This window comes from Solea solea, chromosome 8, assembly GCF_958295425.1.
Source record: "Solea solea chromosome 8, fSolSol10.1, whole genome shotgun sequence".
In the NCBI taxonomy this organism is placed as follows: domain Eukaryota; kingdom Metazoa; phylum Chordata; class Actinopteri; order Pleuronectiformes; family Soleidae; genus Solea; species Solea solea.
The window spans coordinates 11,242,516-11,261,336 of record NC_081141.1 but is presented as its reverse complement, the minus strand read 5'-3'; the positions used below and the strand labels follow the sequence as shown (position 1 = coordinate 11,261,336).

At 37.8% G+C, this 18,821-nt stretch overlaps 3 protein-coding genes across 3 annotated transcripts; 2 read left to right on the top strand and 1 right to left on the bottom strand.

Annotated features, from left to right (window-relative positions):
- Nucleotides 1-217: 217 nt before the first annotated feature.
- On the bottom strand, nt 218-4,749 carry hscb (HscB mitochondrial iron-sulfur cluster cochaperone). The gene is made up of 6 exons (XM_058636478.1): nt 4,317-4,749; nt 4,134-4,230; nt 2,077-2,166; nt 1,777-1,918; nt 603-650; nt 218-465 (listed from the first exon to the last, which is right to left on the bottom strand). Exons 1-6 carry the CDS (start codon nt 4,652-4,654, stop codon nt 371-373), a joined length of 810 nt encoding a protein of 269 aa, XP_058492461.1. The 5' UTR covers nt 4,655-4,749; the 3' UTR covers nt 218-370.
- A 60-nt stretch (nt 4,750-4,809) lies between these two features.
- Nucleotides 4,810-14,971, top strand: lrrc8ab (leucine rich repeat containing 8 VRAC subunit Ab). Its single transcript, XM_058636467.1, has 4 exons — nt 4,810-4,950; nt 5,539-5,665; nt 7,870-9,988; nt 10,265-14,971. The coding sequence occupies exons 3-4, from the start codon at nt 7,877-7,879 to the stop codon at nt 10,538-10,540; spliced, it is 2,388 nt and encodes a 795-aa protein (XP_058492450.1). The 5' UTR covers nt 4,810-4,950; nt 5,539-5,665; nt 7,870-7,876; the 3' UTR covers nt 10,541-14,971.
- A 441-nt stretch (nt 14,972-15,412) lies between these two features.
- On the top strand, nt 15,413-18,237 carry ppil3 (peptidylprolyl isomerase (cyclophilin)-like 3). Its single transcript, XM_058636482.1, has 6 exons — nt 15,413-15,536; nt 15,776-15,850; nt 17,017-17,110; nt 17,191-17,258; nt 17,358-17,476; nt 17,570-18,237. The coding sequence occupies exons 1-6, from the start codon at nt 15,534-15,536 to the stop codon at nt 17,694-17,696; spliced, it is 486 nt and encodes a 161-aa protein (XP_058492465.1). The 5' UTR covers nt 15,413-15,533; the 3' UTR covers nt 17,697-18,237.
- Nucleotides 18,238-18,821: the final 584 nt, after the last annotated feature.

The window sequence follows — 18,821 nt, the reverse complement described above, 5'->3', positions numbered from 1 at the left end:
TGACAGAGCCCCATGGCTGCATGAGCATGACACAATCCTAAACTGATAGGCAGGATAATTATATAAACACTGCAAGCAGCATTTTAATCAGAGCCTATAATAGATCTCTGTCATATTTAATGACATATTAGGAACAAGTGGTTATGATTAGAGTTTTGTTAAATTCACAGGAGATACTGCATCACATCCCCATACAGTAATAAATAAAAACTGCATATTATGTATTAGTCACCATTTATTCAGTTGTGCATTATAGTACAAGTTTTATCATTCAACTTGAACAATCACATCATTTTACATAATTCCAGACAAATGTAACAAAAAGTGTCTAAAAAGGTTAAATAGTGTGGCACAAAAAAAAGGGTAAAAACTACATGAAATGACAGAGTTTTTCCTTGACTTTCTCTTCAATGTTTGCAAAGTATTTCATCTGGATGAGAAGCGCTTGGGCATTCTGAAGCTCCCCTGATCAGATAAAAAAAAAAAAAAGATAGTGCAAAATGAAATTCAATCGATGACTCATTCAGCGACTTAACAGATAAGCTTCAGCATAAACGAATGAGTGGGAGGAACAGAAAATATATTTCATTGCAACAGAATACCTTTACGGAGGGCTGTGTCTATCTGCATTGTCAGCTCTGCCAGTTTCCCTGCAAGAGAGGAGGAGAACATTTCTAGATCTGCATGACTTAATGAGACATAGAAAGCCAGCGGGTTTTTATTTATTCCTTAAAGCACACTCGTCTTCAAGAGCAATTGCTTGATGTGAAGTAAAAAAAACTAAACTGAAAAATTCAGGTGTCATGTTGTCTTAAGATGGGTTAACGTACATATCATCGAGCACTTAGGGTAGGATAAAATATTTGGATCATTTTGATATAGATGTGCATGACATTCATTGGTTTTAAACCTAATGTGCACCCTATATCAGAGGTATGCACTTACGTATGTCATTTCTTTCCAGTATTTAACAGTAGTTCTTACTACATACATTCATTCTGTTCTTACGTTACTGTCACAACATATACAGTACCTGAACATAAACATCAGTTGCTCTTTAGTTGTGTTTCCTCACACAGAAGCTGCTCAGTAAGTGTCGAGTAGTATAAAACACCACTTGCTGTTACCATGGAAACAATAGGTAAAGGTACCAGAACTGGAAAACTTACAGCCGTAAAGTGCAGGTCGGACAACATACCTTGGGTATTATTGATAAACAATTCCATAATAACTTTTCAGTGTAATGTAAAGTAAGTGATCTGAAAGAGAACTAGACCTCTGCTACTATAGGATGCTTCTATTGTATTGCTTGTTCAACTAAGCATGTGTGCCCACACATCTACTCAGTGAAAAGGCTGCTATTCCATCACTGACAAATAGCGCAAATGCAAAATGCAAAGCAACCTAACAAAAGGGGAAAATGGTCTAAAAGAAAGTCAGACAATAAATGCAACAATATAAGGGTCAATGTGTGTGGAGCATTTCAGAGATGGAGGGATTGCCTCATGCCGATGTCGTATATGACGCGTGCATCTGCCCACGCTCATCTGGTGGGAAGTGCTGAGGACAGAGAGCATACATCCCAACACTAAAGCTTTCACCCTCCAAATAAAGCACTTTAATAAGCATCTCTAAGGCTTTGTCCAATACATCTGAAATAGTCCACGTTTAGCACCAATTAACCAAGACTTGTTCTTGTGCACCTGTGCACATCTTTTTTCTATTCTTATTAGCTCAAATAATTCAAACAGACATTGAACAGACATACTTGTTTACCTTTTGTGTCCTGGCCGATCTTGTTGGCTTCTTCTGGAGTCTGTGCCTCATCGAGAGCTTCATTGATCTCCATCAACTCCATAAAAAATGCAGAATGAGCGGATTCGGTACCCTCCTTTATATGCATCCCTTCCAGCTCCAGCTGAAACATAGCACAGTAATTCATCCTAAATGCACGTCACAACTTCTGAACGCCAGATGGTGAAGATGTTTCTCTTGTACAACAGAACAGACAGAGGGAGCTTGGAGTTATGGAAATAAACGGTTCATTAGAAGCACGGGCAGGGATTTCTCACTTACCATATAAAGACCGCGACTCAAAGGCTTAAGCAGAGTGGAGTATGCCTTGTTCACGAGAGCTGACTGGCTTTCTGAATACTGTTGCTCCGTCTGCAAAAACAGGATTCTGTTCAGTCCATTTCCACCCATTTAAACACAAAAAACTATTTACATTGTCCAGAATTACATGTCAGTGTGACACAGAAAGTGGAAAAAAATCGAAGGCAACTCCATTACGTCTTGCCATACGAATCCGTCAGTTTTCTAAACATCAACTCCTTCATGATACTGTCAATTAGGTGCATGATGTACAGCTACTCCTGCATTCAAGCAGTCTGGGGACCCTTGAAGGGATGCAGGTACAAGTCTGACACGACAGATGTGTAGAAACTAGACTGTAAGTAAAATATCTTGGAAATGGTTGACAGATCTGAGTACATTTTGCAGCTATCAGGTCTGTCAGCTCTTGTGAAAATCAATAGTCTCAAGCTCTGGCCCATGGGCCCATCGTGTGCAGCCATTTCTGTAATAACAACCATTGCAGTAGGTGGCTGCCTTGTAGCCTTGTATAAGTAATGAGTTTTCTATATACGATGTAAGCCTGAGGCTGGAAGACGTCTAATTAAGAAAAAATGGCCAGAGGTGCTGATAAATAAAACAGAGACTGTACAGTATTTGACAGGTTGTGGGAGACGAAACCATCCAGGCTACCTCTCCCACTCTCTAACTCCCTCACTCTCGGTTGAATATGAGTTTAGCTTTCATATCATATCTTGACAGCATTGTGCATTGTGTTTGTCTACCTGAGTGTACAGAATAAATTACATGAAAAGCAACAGATCACTGCTCCACCAAAATAATATGAAACTTGTTTCCATTATTGTTTAAATTTAAAATCTCAGTAAAATAATCTCTGCACGCTGAAATAACCCTGATGACATAACCATGTCTCCACAAAGTTTCTCCATAACCACATAAGACATTGTGCATCAGGTTTTCATTGGACTCTTCACAATTTGAAACTGTGTGGAAAATCTGTGGAATGTCCCTTTCACATATATTCAACATACACTTGGTCAAAGCCAATTCAATGAAGTAATCACTTTTTGAAAATGAATCAGTGAGTATTTCAGCACCTGGCTCAGCACAAAATCATAGTTTTTTGCTACTAAAATGTGATTATTTGAATATTCTCTCTGTCATGGTTGTAAATTAGCTGTATATATTTGGGTTTCGGACTGTTGGCCATACATAAAACAAGCCATTTAAACAGGTGACCTTGGGCAAATTAAAATGAAAAAATTTAAACTTTTATGACGATTAACTAATTAATTAATGCACAAATGACTCAATAATTAAAATAGTAATAGTCCCTGCCCTGTTTTCAAGAGTATGGTTGGTTTGTGGTAAAAGTTCTGGTAATTTCTGCCTTCTAATGCTTTTAAGTCATAATATCTTGATGTCTGTAAGCCACACCATTTGAAAATCGACTTTGTTTTTCTTCTTTTAATTTGTGTGGCACTTTTGTCTGTGGGTAAATCCAGATGTCAGGTGTAATAAAGGCACTGGTGACTGCACCTGGTGTACCTACAATTTACATTCCTTAAATGCTTAACCAGGGGGAATGTCTGCAAATGATCTACAACTAGATGTCTTTTATAGGTTACATTAAAAAACATTTTACTGAGATGAAATGCTATGTTGGATAAATTCCCCCCTCCGTACAATCAGTCAAAAAAATATCCTAATCATTTTTGTCAGTCTGTGCTCATTTATTTATTCTAACTACGTTTTCATTTTCAGTTGTATATCTTTTGATTCCTTGACATCGTTTTGTGCATTTTTTTCTTGAAATCTTAATATAGGAAAGGGGTCATAATTCCTCAATGTGCTTTAATAAGAGCCTTTACTCAGGATTATTCCCTACGCCAAATCCCACTAAGAAAACAAACATCACAATTGTGTCCTGACCCAGTTTACTGTGCCACTCTATTTGTCCCAAACTGCTGCTTATCAATAGGAGAGCCTGTGCTGATTCACATTCAGCATTCAGATTCCCTTTCCACCCCATTTCCTACCACAGATTTCTGGCTGAAGTTGTCTGGATGTAGCAACCTCTGGAGCTGCAGATATTTTTTCTGTAGCTGCTGTGTGTCCAGTGTGAATGTGTAGTCACTAAAAGAGGCAACACATGATCACATGAGATGTGTTTTTAACAAAAATGCTTATGAGTGTGATAAGTAGTGAGCCAGAATACTTACCAGGCCATGATTTTGAAGTAAGATGTTCCCTCTTCAGGGGGCTGCACCACTTTACATGACACACAGAAGAATGCAGGTGTTTTGTCAAGAGGTTGTTTACAGCTCCAGCAGCTCATTTTGCTTCGACTTGAACAGTTATTCCATAGCGTACTGGATTGATTAGTGTTGCAGGTCAGTCCTCTCGCCTTCAGCAGTGATCTGGTGTTCCTGTTGCAGTGCCATGTGTCCTTCATGGAGAAGCTGGTAGACATACACACTTTAGAAATACACAATCGGTTCGTCCACATCAGTACAGCCCAGGATGAGCATGCAGCCCGAAAGGGCTTCGCTGACAACATTTCTGAGATTAAAATGTTGTATATTTTTGGAAAGTGCAGCCATACAAAACATGAGATCCTCCTCTCATAACATACACATCCCTCTCTCTGAAAGACACCGGATGTGTGTGTGCTCAAATCGCCACGCTGCCACCTCTCGGCTGGGCGGGGGAGCTGCAGCAGCAGAGAGAGAGAAACACACACACACCGACTACTAGCATGAGCCGCTAGCAACAGCAAACACAGTTTGTCAGTGTTAGTGTTCGTTTCAAGTAGCGTCGGATTGACATAGCAACACAACAAAACAAAACAACGATGTAAGTTGAACACCGTACTGGATTTTAAAATGTGTTAACCATGTCATATGAACACCGCTTACTATCACGTAAACTTCCAGTGCGTTAAAGAGCCCGGGTGATCCAACTAAGTTAGCGAATTAGCTAACATGCTATCTTGTTTTGCTAACGTAATTTTCTCGGAAGTCTGAATATTGTTTGTGACCAGTCCTGATGATTTACTTGCTTTTATATATTCGTCAATTATCATGTGCCACCTGGTTCAATCCTACGCAGGAAAAATGTATATGTTTGTTTTATTTGCAGTTGCAATTGCTAGTTGTGCTAGCTAGCAAGCTAGCCAGATGACAAAGACATCCCATATGCGACCGGTGACTGAGGGATGTCAGTATCGGCATGTTCACTTATATGTAAAATAACACGCCTGTCTGACAGCATAGGTTATAACTGTAATGAGTGCCTTATGAAACGTGCGAAGGCACATTGTTTATCATTGAAAATTACATTTACAATTTTCTGTATTATCCCTTTGTGCTATCACTAATTTAAACCACCATAAATATAGCAGGAGACCACCTGGAAAACACGTCCTTTTCATATGTCTTTCAGATTTTCTATTAAACCTCATGGCGCTGAGTCGGGCACTGGTCCATGAAAGGTTTTGGATACACAGAGAGTGGCTGGTCCACCAGGGACATTATCAGGTACTGGAGCACAGATAACACCTTCCAAATTGGTGAGTATTTTAACTATTACATTATCTTTCAACCCTTGCTATTTTGTTGGAATAACTGTTATGTGAGGAGCTGGGGCCAGTCCAAGTATGCACACTGGCCAGAAATCAGACTGGGCGTCTTGACTCCTTGCGTTTACAGTTTCCTAAGAAAGTCCAAGCTGTGATGAATGCCAACTCTTAGATACTTGTTGTGTATGTGGGTGATACTGAGGGTGCAAAAGGTGACGGTGGAGTATTCCAGTGAGACACTGGTTGGAGACAGCAGATTCTGTAAGGTAAACAGGATCTCCTCCTGAAGGTCGAGGGAGGTGCTTCTCAAGGCCCCCACAGACAATACTCTGGGTATTATTAACGGAAATGGCTAAGAATAGAGAGCAGGGGAGCAAGGTGGCTCCTCTGGCCGCTGTGTTGTTTGGGTTGAACAAGCCAAAACGGAACATCATCTGCAGAAGAGTGACTTCTCAAGCTTACATGCTGGGTGTGTCACACTAACATCAGGCTAGGGGTTGAGGGCTTTATCTGGCTCTGATGTACAACGGCAGTGAAGGAGAAGTGGATCCCTCTTGACTTGTTATGTATGGGGACATTGCATCTCACAGTGTGGCTCTGTAAGTAGAACCAGTTTCCAGATTAGTATCTCTCCTTGCATTTTATGTTGTTCATGTGCTTTCATTAGTTTGTATTATTTTCATAATAACAACTTGGGTTAGTCTTACTGCATGTGAGCAAGGTATAGATCTGAGCTTGCAAGTGTTTGTCCTTATTATGAGTGAATGATTATGGATGGAAATGTTTATTAAAGTATATGAATTTGATGATATTTATATTAAAACTTTTATAAAGTTCTCATGAACAAAATAACAAGGGAATACCTGCTCTGGGCTGGTTTAATTTTTTTATTTCACCTTTGTTTAACCAGGAAAGTCCCATTGAGATTAAGAACCTCTTTTCAAGGGAGTCCTGGCCAGATGGTAATTTGATACATTGATACAAACTGATATGCAAATAAATAATTATTGAATTTGGCATGAATGAGGCCAGTCATTGATTTGCAGTAGTGGTGGGAGGATAAGAACATTTCATGTCATGACTCTCTTGAGTAAATAATTGTACCACTCTTAAGAAAAAAATACCTGTATTAGTACAAGCTAAGAGGCAAATGAAATGTATTTCATTTCATATTGTATTTCATTTCATTTCTGTTGAGACAATTTGGAACAAGGTGCCAACAGGAATGGATTATTTACTATGTTATTGTTGTTTGCATGTAAATTACTATGTTTTTTTTACTGTGGCTTCATTCCCGTTTGTGTTTTTTTCCCCCAATCTAATTAAGGAAATAGTAAACACAAAGAATGCATTATTAAATGTATAGTACTCTTTTTCAGGTGAAAAATGGGTGTTAACGATTGGCATCAGAACAAAAAAAAAATCACGGTTTGTTTCCTTATTTTGGGTGTCCTACCCTTTTCATAATTATGGCAACACCCTGCATGCAGGTGCTTCAATGCCCGTTATACTACATTCCTATAATTGTTTACCTAATATTTTAGTGATGCCTGGTTTGCCATTTAGCAACATTGGAAATGTTGTGCCCAATTAAAGCCCCTCTAAACGTAGGATTAATTGTGTGTTTGGCAATGATTAAATCAATAACATAATGGCCGCATCTAGTGAAGTCAGGCCAACAGGTCTTTGTCACAACAGGGAATTTTTTTGTTAAAATGAACATCCTTCAAATGAACCGTCTCTAATGTGCTGATGTATGACCTTGTTAGTTAACAGGCTTTTTCTTTTTTAGTTGGCAGTGTAATATTGATTTGGCAGCTAAAGTTGGTATAGTCTATTCGTTCAGGTAAAGCTGCTGGATATATGGCTGGATGACATGGCAATATCAATATAACAATCATGAAAAAAAGTATAGATGTTTGTCATGATAACGATATATTAAAAATGATTTTCTGTTTCTAATTATAAGTTGAAGAGTTTTTTTTTTATGTACAGAAAAAACAGCAAAACATTTCATACATCTGAGGTATGGATACTGAACCTTTCTTATAATGATATTCTGGAGAAAATGACATTGTGATTGAGTTATTGCCTGGCCATACATTGCCTTGAAGGAGCAATGTATTTTTTTGGACAACTTATCTATATTATATAGCTTATCTCTATTATAAATCTTATTCTCTCTCCCCACACAGATAAACCATGATCCCTATCACTGAGTTGCGGTACTTTGTGGACACACAGCCAGCGTACCGCATCCTGAAACCATGGTGGGATGTGTTCACCGACTATATCTCCATTGTTATGCTGATGATTTCCGTGTTTGGAGGGACACTGCAGGTCACCCAGGACAAGATGATCTGCCTGCCTTGCAAATGGGTGGTCAATGAGACCTGTAAGAAGAACTTCAATTCCACTCTCGCTACATCACTCTACTTGGAGCCCAAAGGGATTCAATACAATCTGGACCGCCACCAATATAACTATGTGGATGCTGTTTGCTATGAGAATAGATTGCACTGGTTTGCCAAGTATTTCCCGTACTTAGTATTACTTCATACCCTGATTTTCCTAGCATGCAGCAACTTTTGGTTTAAATTTCCACGGACTAGTTCTAAACTAGAGCACTTTGTATCAATCTTGCTGAAATGCTTTGACTCTCCTTGGACAACTAGAGCACTGTCAGAGACTGTGGTTGAGGAGAGTGACCCTAAACCAATGAAGATGAACGGCTCAATGGACCACAAGGAGTCTGTCATCAGTGAGGATGTTGAAGCCAGTGTTCCTATGCTCCAGAGGACAAAGACGCGCCTTGAGCAGGGCATTGTAGATAGAACAGAGACAGGTGTTTTGGACAAAAAAGAGGGCGAACAAGCAAAAGCACTGTTTGAAAAGGTTAAGAAGTTCCGCATACATGTTGAAGAAGGAGACATCGTGTACAGACTCTACATCCGTCAGACGATCATCAAAGTCATCAAGTTCATTTTGATAATCTGCTACACAGGGTATTACGTGCATGATATTAAATTCAGTGTTGACTGTTCAGTGAACATAGAGAGTCTGACGGGTTACAGCGTGTACCGCTGTGCTCATCCATTGGCTACACTTTTTAAAATCTTAGCCTGTTTTTACATTAGCTTAGTGGTTGTGTATGGTTTGATCTGCATGTACACACTTTGCTGGATGCTTCGGCGTTCACTAAAGAGATACTCCTTTGAGTCAATACGTGAAGAGAGCAGCTACAGTGATATTCCTGATGTGAAGAATGACTTTGCATTCATGTTGCACATGATAGATCAGTATGACCCTCTATACTCCAAACGCTTTGCTGTATTTCTCTCAGAGGTTAGCGAAAATAAGCTGAGGCAGCTGAACCTCAACAATGAGTGGACACTGGATAAGCTCAGGCAGAGGATAACTACGAACTCTCAGGAGAAGCTGGAGTTGCACCTTTTCATGCTAAGTGGAATTCCTGACACTGTGTTTGACCTGATGGAGCTGGAGGTCCTTAAACTGGAGCTCATCCCAGATGTCACCATCCCCCCGATCATTGCCCAGCTGGTCAACCTGCGAGAGATGTGGCTTTATCACACACCAGCTAAAATTGAAGCTCCAGCATTGGCTTTTTTGCGTGAAAACTTGAAGTCTTTGCACATCAAGTTCACTGACATCAAAGAGATTCCCCTATGGATCTACAGTCTGAAGAACCTGAGTGAGCTTCATCTGACAGGGAACCTCAGCTCTGAGAACAACCGTTACATTGTCATTGATGGGCTTCGAGAGCTCAAAAGGCTCAAAGTTCTTCGTCTGAAGAGCAATCTGACTAAGCTACCTCAGGTGGTTACTGATGTTGGCATGCACCTTCAGAGACTCTCTGTCAATAATGAAGGCACCAAGCTGATGGTGCTTAACAGCCTGAAGAAGATGGTGAATCTGACAGAACTGGAGCTCATTCGCTGTGATCTAGAACGCATACCGCACTCAATCTTCAGTTTGCACAACTTGCAGGAAATTGACCTGAAGGATAACAACCTGAAGACCATTGAAGAGATTATCAGCTTCCAGCACCTTCATCGACTTGTCTGCCTTAAACTCTGGTACAACCAGATTGCCTACATTCCTATCCAGATAGGCACACTCACCAACTTGGAGAAGCTGTACCTGAACAGAAACAAGATTGAGAAGATCCCCAACCATTTGTTTTATTGCCGCAAACTGCGAATCCTGGACCTGAGCCATAACAACTTGACCTATATCCCGACAGACATTGGCTTCCTCCAGAATCTTCAATACCTGGCAGTGACAGCCAACAGGGTGTGTATTTGATCATCACCATTACTTTAATTCCTATGAACAGGTTCTGCATGTCAATAAGACAATGGCCCCAGAAGCATGTTGGTCAGACAATATAGCCAGTCCATTCTGAAATATATGTTGCAATAATCACTGTAATCTTAATGATTATCTTTTGTATAGTTTTTTCTCCTATATTGTAATTGTGATATTTTTTTCTGCTGCTGAAAATTTGAATTACTAATTACAATCTCTTCTTTCCTTTACTACACAATCCCCTCATTACTTTAAATACAGATTGAAAGTCTACCTAATGAGCTGTTCCAGTGCAAGAAGCTTCGCACTTTGAACTTGGGGAACAACTGCCTGCACTCGCTGCCGTCACGGTTTGGAGAGCTGACCGGTTTGACACAGCTAGAGCTGAGAGGGAACCGTCTGGAAGGTCTGCCGGTGGAGCTGGGTGAGTGTCGACAGCTGAAGAGAACTGGTCTTGTGGTGGAAGAGGATCTCTTTAACACGCTACCCACGGAAGTTAAGGAACAGTTATGGAAAGTTGACAAAGAACAAGTTTAAATATGTCTTTCACTGTGAGTGACAGTTGACAACTCGCAGGCTGGGCCCTGATACAGGAGGAATGACCAGACTGTCCCACAGGACTTGCTTATGGAGAAAAATTGCTGCCACTAAGGTTGGGTATTGCAAATCAGAAACCAATACTTAAATATTATTTTTGATAGCTTCTGTTTGTTCTGTTAGTTTCCAGTTGTCCAGTGAAATTTTCACTTCCTTTAAAAACACTCCTAAAAATGGCTGTAGCAGCAATAATCTAGCAGTGCCATTTTGTTCTGCAGCATGCATTTACATTTATGCTTCTCTTTTAATGGTGGTAAAACACTTAAAGAGTAACTAAACCCCTAAACCACTTTTTTCACGTTAAAAGTATAAGGTTATCTAGTACAATTATTGACTGATCCAGGTCCAACTCTTGGTAGTTTTGTGTAAAGTATTTGAATTACGTATTTTGTGGAGCGCGTCCGTTCTGCCCAGCAACAGTGAATGCTATTTTCTGATTGGCTGATAGATCGCTAATTCAAGATAGCTGAATAAACTGCGTAGAGCAATCTGCCTTCGTATCATCGATTCATAGATTATTCATTTATTTTGCGGTGACCTTTATCACTTATCAGCGTGAGAAATGTCATGTGTGGGTAAACATATTGAAATGTGTGTGTCTCGCGCCACTGGAAATACCACAGCAAGCTGCCGCGATTTGCACTTGCATTCACCCGATTGTCACGCCCCCTGCGATGCTCACCCACCCCCCCACTCACCGATAACTCCCTGCCCACTTTTTGTAGATTTTTAACATCAGGCATTGGGCGGAGTCAGCTTCAGAACAGGGGTTTATTTCCTCTTTAAGTATCGCAGACGTTGCGTAATGCTGGTTAAAAACAGAAATGAATCTTAAAATGTTTTTTCCAATTTTAAGTTGCCACAAAACTTCAGCTTCTATCAAAGTCGAAATTATACAAAAGTAAAAGTCATAAAAACAGAAAAGACAAGGCAGACACTAACTTGATTTGGTTATAAGGACATTTCTCTGTCATAATAAAACCATATTGACAGATTTGATATATTAGGAAACATGTGATTGAGGAGAATAGTGGAGCATTTGTGGCTTTTAATGCTTCATCTATGCTTCTGAACTGACTGGACAGGTTAGATTCTGAGGCGCTTGTGTCTGCAAAGTTTTGTAGAAGAAAAGGGTCGTTCTTGATGCTGTGTTTAACAGTGCAGGTGTTGTGGAGCAGCATGTTTATTTCTAAATTTTAGCATCAAGAAGCACACCTTCACTCTCAGTTTACCAATCAGTGGGAACTGATCAATATGTGTCTCATGACTACACTGCATTTACAGCTTTGTCTGCAATGAATTGCACAGAAGAAGAGGAAACTAATTTAGGGAGAATACTGAGAAGTTTTGAGTGAATTGAGTCACGTCTGTGTAAGAGTTCAGTGTAAGGTTATATAGGATAACACATGATGGATGCTTTACTGCAGCAATTACTGTAGTGGATAAGAGTATCCACTGTTCTACATGTCTGCCATGAAAGTTACTGTTTAAAAGTCATGAAAGTTAGAAACCAGACATGTCAAATCTGTTTTCTAAATATCTGGCCATGTGTTCTTCTCTGTTTATTGTTACATTGTAATATTATGTTTCTATCTTAATGGGGAAATCATTCAGATATTTAAATGCTTAACTGCATCCCTCAAATATTCAGTGGTTGAGTTTATATCCATCTTTAATGTTAATGGTTTCAGTTAATTCATTTTTGTGTGGTGGATGGCCTCTTTTTTTATTTAAAAGAACATTGTTACAAACAAATTCTGAAACTTCAAGGGGACATTTTAAACTTACAAACTCTTCTCAATGTACACATTCCAGTAAAAAAAAAAGAAAAATATATTACATTTTGACGATGGTAAAAAGAAAAAATTGGAGGCTTTTGTATCATGTCTGATGCCTTAACTTAAATTTACTCTTTACTTTGTGTTGCATACTGTTTGTGTTATATTTTATATTTGCTGTAGCATTTGTGGATTTTGACACAACTGCAACGAAAGCTCTCACTGTGAGTGTGGCGCCCATGTTTTTTACTTGCCTTTTTAGGTTGCAGTAGAAAAATACTGCACCACTGACTTCACACTCGGTTTTTGTTCATCCCAACACCTCAAGATTGCAAAGCGCCTGATAACGACTCATTTTAAGAGGAATGCACCCACATACTGTAGTTGTTAGGTTTCATTTTCACATTTTCATCTGGGAATGAGTGGATTTCTTTTTCTTCCCTTGACTTATTTCTGCCAGAGGTAAATCATTTGTTTCAAAGCCATGATAAAAAAGTAACCCTTTATAATTTTGACTTGCTCAGTTCAATTTACAAGATGGATAAAATAGGATTTGTCACCTTAACTTAATGTTTGTGTTTCCTGCTGCACAAGAAGTGTAATAAGAAATGATGTATTTGTGTTGTCTAGTGCTGACAAATATTTACATACTTGTAACATAAATTCTTGATTAATATATTAGTTTTGTCCATAAATGCAGGAAATTGTCAAAATGCTGATGTTTCAAAAATGTAAATTTGTTTTCTCTACAAACCAAAGATATTTAGTTTGCTGTCATAGAAGAGCAAAGAAACTAGATCGTATTCACACAAGATTTTATTTTAATAAAGTTTTTATTGCATTTTTTTATATATATATATATACAGTATATATTATTAACGCACTCAAACCAGTTAAATTGATTTTAAAAATCATAATTGGCAATTACTTCAAAATAATTGGTGTAGCCTTAGTATTGTCCACAGCTGTCTGTGTGACTGCAAGGAGCATAGATGTTAATAAGCTTTACAAATTTCCTCTCAGTTTTTAATTAGTGTTGTATTCTGTCACAGATTTGTCTTAATTTTGCATAATTGTAGATATTACCGTTTTTATTTATTGGCGTTTTGTTCATGCATTAATGTGTTTCAGTGCTTTCAGGTCAGGTTCTGTAATTGTCCTTGTTATTTTTTCCAGTTTAAACGACATCATTTGTAAAGAAAAGTTCAAAACTGTTTTGCCTTTTTGCCTGTGTTTTTCACAGGAAGCAGCATGATGTGTAAGAAAAAATGTTGAATTGAAGATAAATGCACACCTCTAACACAGCACAGCACAGCACAACACGCAAACAGGGGCTCTTGTGTTTACTCTGAGAATCACAAAAATATCAGTTCACATTTTCATAAACCTAAATAAGAAAGCATGGACAGTAGCAATATATAGTACAATAACTGGGTTAAAAAAAACATGCAACTATCCTTTATTGTGCAATATTGCCTTTTTTTTAATCTATGTAAAAATTGGTAGTGATGTAGTTTTCTCATGTGCTTGGGCTGTTTTTTTGTCACATTCATCTTATTCATACAATAGTAAGAAAGTTGAGTAGATGGAGAATGCATTTGCACTATAGCACCTCTGCCACAAGTTACATTACAGAAAATGCAAATAATAGTATACAGCTTTGTGTATACAACGCATGGTTTGTGTGTGTTCTGGTGTGGGAGGGTTGGAGTGAGTGACTGCCAGCCATGAGATTAAAATGGTGTTTGAATACTATTTAAGTATTTTAGAAGTAAAATAAATACATAACATGACCTTTAAACAACACAACAGGAGTATTTTAAATGACATCCAGAATGCCTCAGCAATACACCACACATTCAGACAATCAGTATATCGTAATAAAACACGACATCGCAATTTCTTTTTAGTGAGCAATACAAGTAACTCAGTACACTACAAATACATAGTGTAGGTTGTTAGAGAAGTTTAATAAGTAAAAATATTAGTCTCATAGTTGCTGTTTACAGTTTTGTTCTGTATTTCCCCGTCTGTTCTTTTATCATTTTATACTTTATTTTTTTTCTATTTGACAGCTAATAGATATGATAGTATAGCTACATTTCTCAGGAATCCAGCTAGTACTCACTAATGTTTTCGAGTTAATTGCCTATTTTTATTACATCGTTGTTTGTTTTTTTAATTTATTTGATCAGTTGTGATAACATTTTATATGCATTTCTATAAATGTTTTTTTTTTTTTTAGTTTAGTGTATTTAATATTGACTGTTGGATTCAAACTAAATGTGTTAATGTTTTCAAAGAAACCTTTTGGTTCAAGTGTTTTTTGTTTGTTTGTTTTTGGGGGTTTTTTTCTCTCAAGGACCAGATGTTATTGTTAATTTGTCATTGCAATACAGAGAAAGTGAGTGAGGTGTGAGTGCTATGCGTGTGTTTGCATGATGGGACATTTTGGGTACAAAATAAATTTGAAAATACCCCAACCACCCCCAGGCATTAACAGTGACATGAATGATGTGTCATGCTTGAACATGTGTCTCTCTTGTATACTGTCCTCTAAGGGTAAAATAAAAATAAACTTGGTTTAATCAAACTGGTTTCTTTTGAACTTCTTTTTGGATGTTATGAACAAAATGGTTCTTTCTAATAATATCATCTGACCATGTTCTATTACAAGAGACTTGAACCTTCATGTTTATCCTGAGTTAAGTCAAATATCTTGAGGGGAACATGGACTCCTGTTTCTAATCTATTTGAATTGACACATTACACACGTCTTTATCATGCATGTAAATATATCAGAATTTGACAAAAAAAAATTTTCATGGCATAAAAAGGCCCCACTCTGCTGCTGCATCTTCCCATGTAGATAAATGAAATTAAGTTTTATTAATACTATTCTCCTTTCCTATCCCTGGTTACAATACCTTTATTATGTCATACAACAGCGAATCTGGTAATATTCAACGAACACTGCCTTTAAAGACGTATTTTCCACTACACAGAATGAGACCACTTTTTGTATTCTTGTCATTTGTCTGCGTGTGCCCCGACGGAAGGACTGTTTTTCCCATGCGGAACCATTCAACGATGTGGTAACGGCGCGAATACGGACGTGTTTCCAGGTGCACTTGTTTGGAGACGCCACGTTTGAAATGGTACTGTTTAGTTAAGATTTTTAAGTATACTTATCAAAATAGCTCAGCGAGTTATAGACTAACGTTGTGGTTAAATATAGCACAGAGGCAATTGGTTACCAACCCTTGTGTAGCATTTTATTTTGCTATGTTTGCTGCCTGGGTAACGAGCTAAGATAAACAGCCAACATTACTGAATGGACATGGCAATCGTTAGTTGATGATCTCAGGATTAAGTTGTTTTGTGTGTGTTTTTATAGGCTGTTACTCTTCATACGGATCTGGGAGACATTAAAATCGAGTTATTCTGTGAGCGCTCGCCAAAATCATGTGAGGTGAGTTCACATATTTATTTATTTTACGGTTACATTTCATTTTAGTGGATGTCTAACAAAACGGACACGTTTTCTTGATTTGAAGCAAGAAGCTGGTATATCACTGATATCATAGTTGAGGATTTGGAATACCACAAGTCCATTCCTGCAGCTTCTGCTCAACAGACATTTTAAAACAAAATAGTTTAATAAACGGATCAAATACTGGCTGAAACCGAACCAAACCTGTATAATTGATATAACCGAGTATGCATGTTTGTACAAACATGTACAAACACTTTATTCAATGGGACATACCTGGAAAACATATATCATTTTAAAATAACAGCTTTTTCAGAAAAAAACCAAAACGTTTTGATATTGTGTGATCACACAGTTGTAAAGGGATATTCAGTTACAAGAAAGAAAGTATGACATATTACAAGAAATACATAATTGTATATAAAATAAATGAGTGAGTCAAATTAAAGAAAGCACCCCTTATGAAACAGCAAAATATGTACCAGATAAAAACATTATGAATATAAAAATGGGTACCAGTTAGTACAAGTATATACAGAATGTACTAATATGGGAGTTAATGGTGTTAAATGAATGAGTAATACAGTGTAATGGCCACAGACAGTTTCTTGTGTTGTTCATTGGTGCATTTGGGTGATATCAGTTTCTCACTGAGCGTGCTTCTGTGACTGGCCAGTATGTCATGGAGTGGGTGAAAGACATTGTCCAGTATTGTCCTTACCTTGGACAACATTTACCTCTCCGACACCACAGTTGTAGGGTCCAGCTCCATCCCCACAAGATAATTGGCCTTGTGGATCAATTTTCTTGGCGTCCCTCAGCCTACTGCCCCATCAGGAAGCAGCATAGAGGATGGCACTGGCCACGAGAGACCAAGCATTGTCCAGTAGATGTGGAATGACAGCTGCCTCAGAAAATAGAGACGGCTCTGGGCCTTCTTGTACTGTTGCAGTTGTTGTTTGTACAGCTAATTATTCATGGAACATAAACCAATAAAATTAAATGTAAAGTACCAATAATTTAGGCTTTAATTTAGGATTCTCAAAAACGCTGAAGTTTTAGTTGTACCAATAATCTGATGCATTGTTTTTGGTGATGTCCTTGCTTTTCATGACAGGTGTCTTAATGATTGTTTTATTTTACAGAACTTTCTTGCCTTGTGTGCCAGTGGGTTCTACAGTGGTTCCCCATTCCACAGAAACATTAAAGGCTTCATGGTTCAAACTGGAGATCCTACAGGTACAGGCCGGGTCGTGCACTTACCTTAATAAATCACAATGCCACTTTTGTTTTTTCATCTTTCTAATCTATTAACCCAGGCACTGGAAAAGGAGGAACGAGTATATGGGGTCGCAAATTTGAGGATGAATTCAGTGAGCACTTAAAAGTGAGTTATTTTATTGGCTAGTTTTTACCCAAGTACTTTTAATTCAGAGGTCAGAAATGAATGATGTATTTTGTATCTTTTGAATTTGTCTCATTTCAGCACAACGTGAGGGGAGTGGTCTCAATGGCCAATAATGGCCCCAACACAAATGGCTCGCAGTTCTTCTTTACATATGCTAAACAGCCACATTTGGACATGAAGTACACAGTGTTTGGAAAGTATGTTACCTTCAAGTTTATGTGTAATAATTAATCATGTATTTGCCTGATCTCGGTTCAGTTTTGATTGATACCTCACTCTTTTCAACATAGGATTATTGATGGCCTGGAAACGCTGGACGAACTGGAGAAATTGCCTGTCAATGAAAAGACGTTTCGACCACTTACTGAAACCCGAATAAAAGATGTGACCATTCATGCTAACCCTTTTGCTGGGTAGAAAATACAGACTTTCCTTGTTACAGTTTGTGGGACCTTGCCAGACTTAAAATGTATAATGACCTCTGCCAAGGAGGTTATATTTTCTGCTGTATTCATCTTGGTTTTTTATCTGTTTGTGAGCAGCTCTGCTCAAAATGTAAGAGATGGCTTTTAATGAAATTTTCTGGGATGTTGGTCATAGGCCAGTGAAAGAAAAGTAACATTAGATTTTGGTTTTGACATTGATCCAGATTTGGGATTTTCTTTAAAAACAATTTTCTGTTTATGCTGTAAATTGGAGAGAAAGCCCTCTGACTCATAAGAATGACAGCATGTCAAATGTTTTGTTGATTAATCTGATCATTTAAGTATATTAATGTCAATATGAGTGAAAAACACTGATTTCTTGAATAAACAAATGTAGATCATGTATGTCATGTTTTTGGCAATGCTCAGACCTATTCAATGCATTTGCTTGCACTGTAATTGTTTAGCTTTTATAGGTGTCTGTAAATTGCCTGTGTTTTGTACTGAATAAAGCTTTCATATAAGTCTTTTTAGACATGTACAGATTACCTTTTTAATAATTTAGACTGCATTCTTGCAAAAACAAACAAGGACATTCTAAAATTAAATGTCATGTATTACATTGCATGGTTTGGTATAGAACTTGTATTAATGAAACCATGGATGCAGTATATGACTAATAATAAATAATCTGAGTTTATTAAGAAGATAACTAACCACAATCTCATAATACACTGATGTGTACGTTTTAACATTTAATCACTAGACAGGATATTCACTATCAGTATCTGCAACATCATTCAAACTACTTTTGCCATTCATGTGTATGGGGTTTGTCATAGTCATTGGCTGTTAGTCATCATTAGTCATCTCTAATTCCAGTTTCATAGATCTACATCTTCATTTTTAGATATCTTCACATAGTCATAATGTTATAGATATGTGAAACTGGAATTGGAGATGTCTAGATCTCTGCAATGACAGAAGTGACGCCATTAGTAAAAACTGAATTGTACATATCTGAAACTAGTTTTGATTAGTAAGAACAATGTCACAGATATCTTCAACTACAATTCTTACTAGTCACAATGAAATCACGGCTAGTCAAAATGACGTA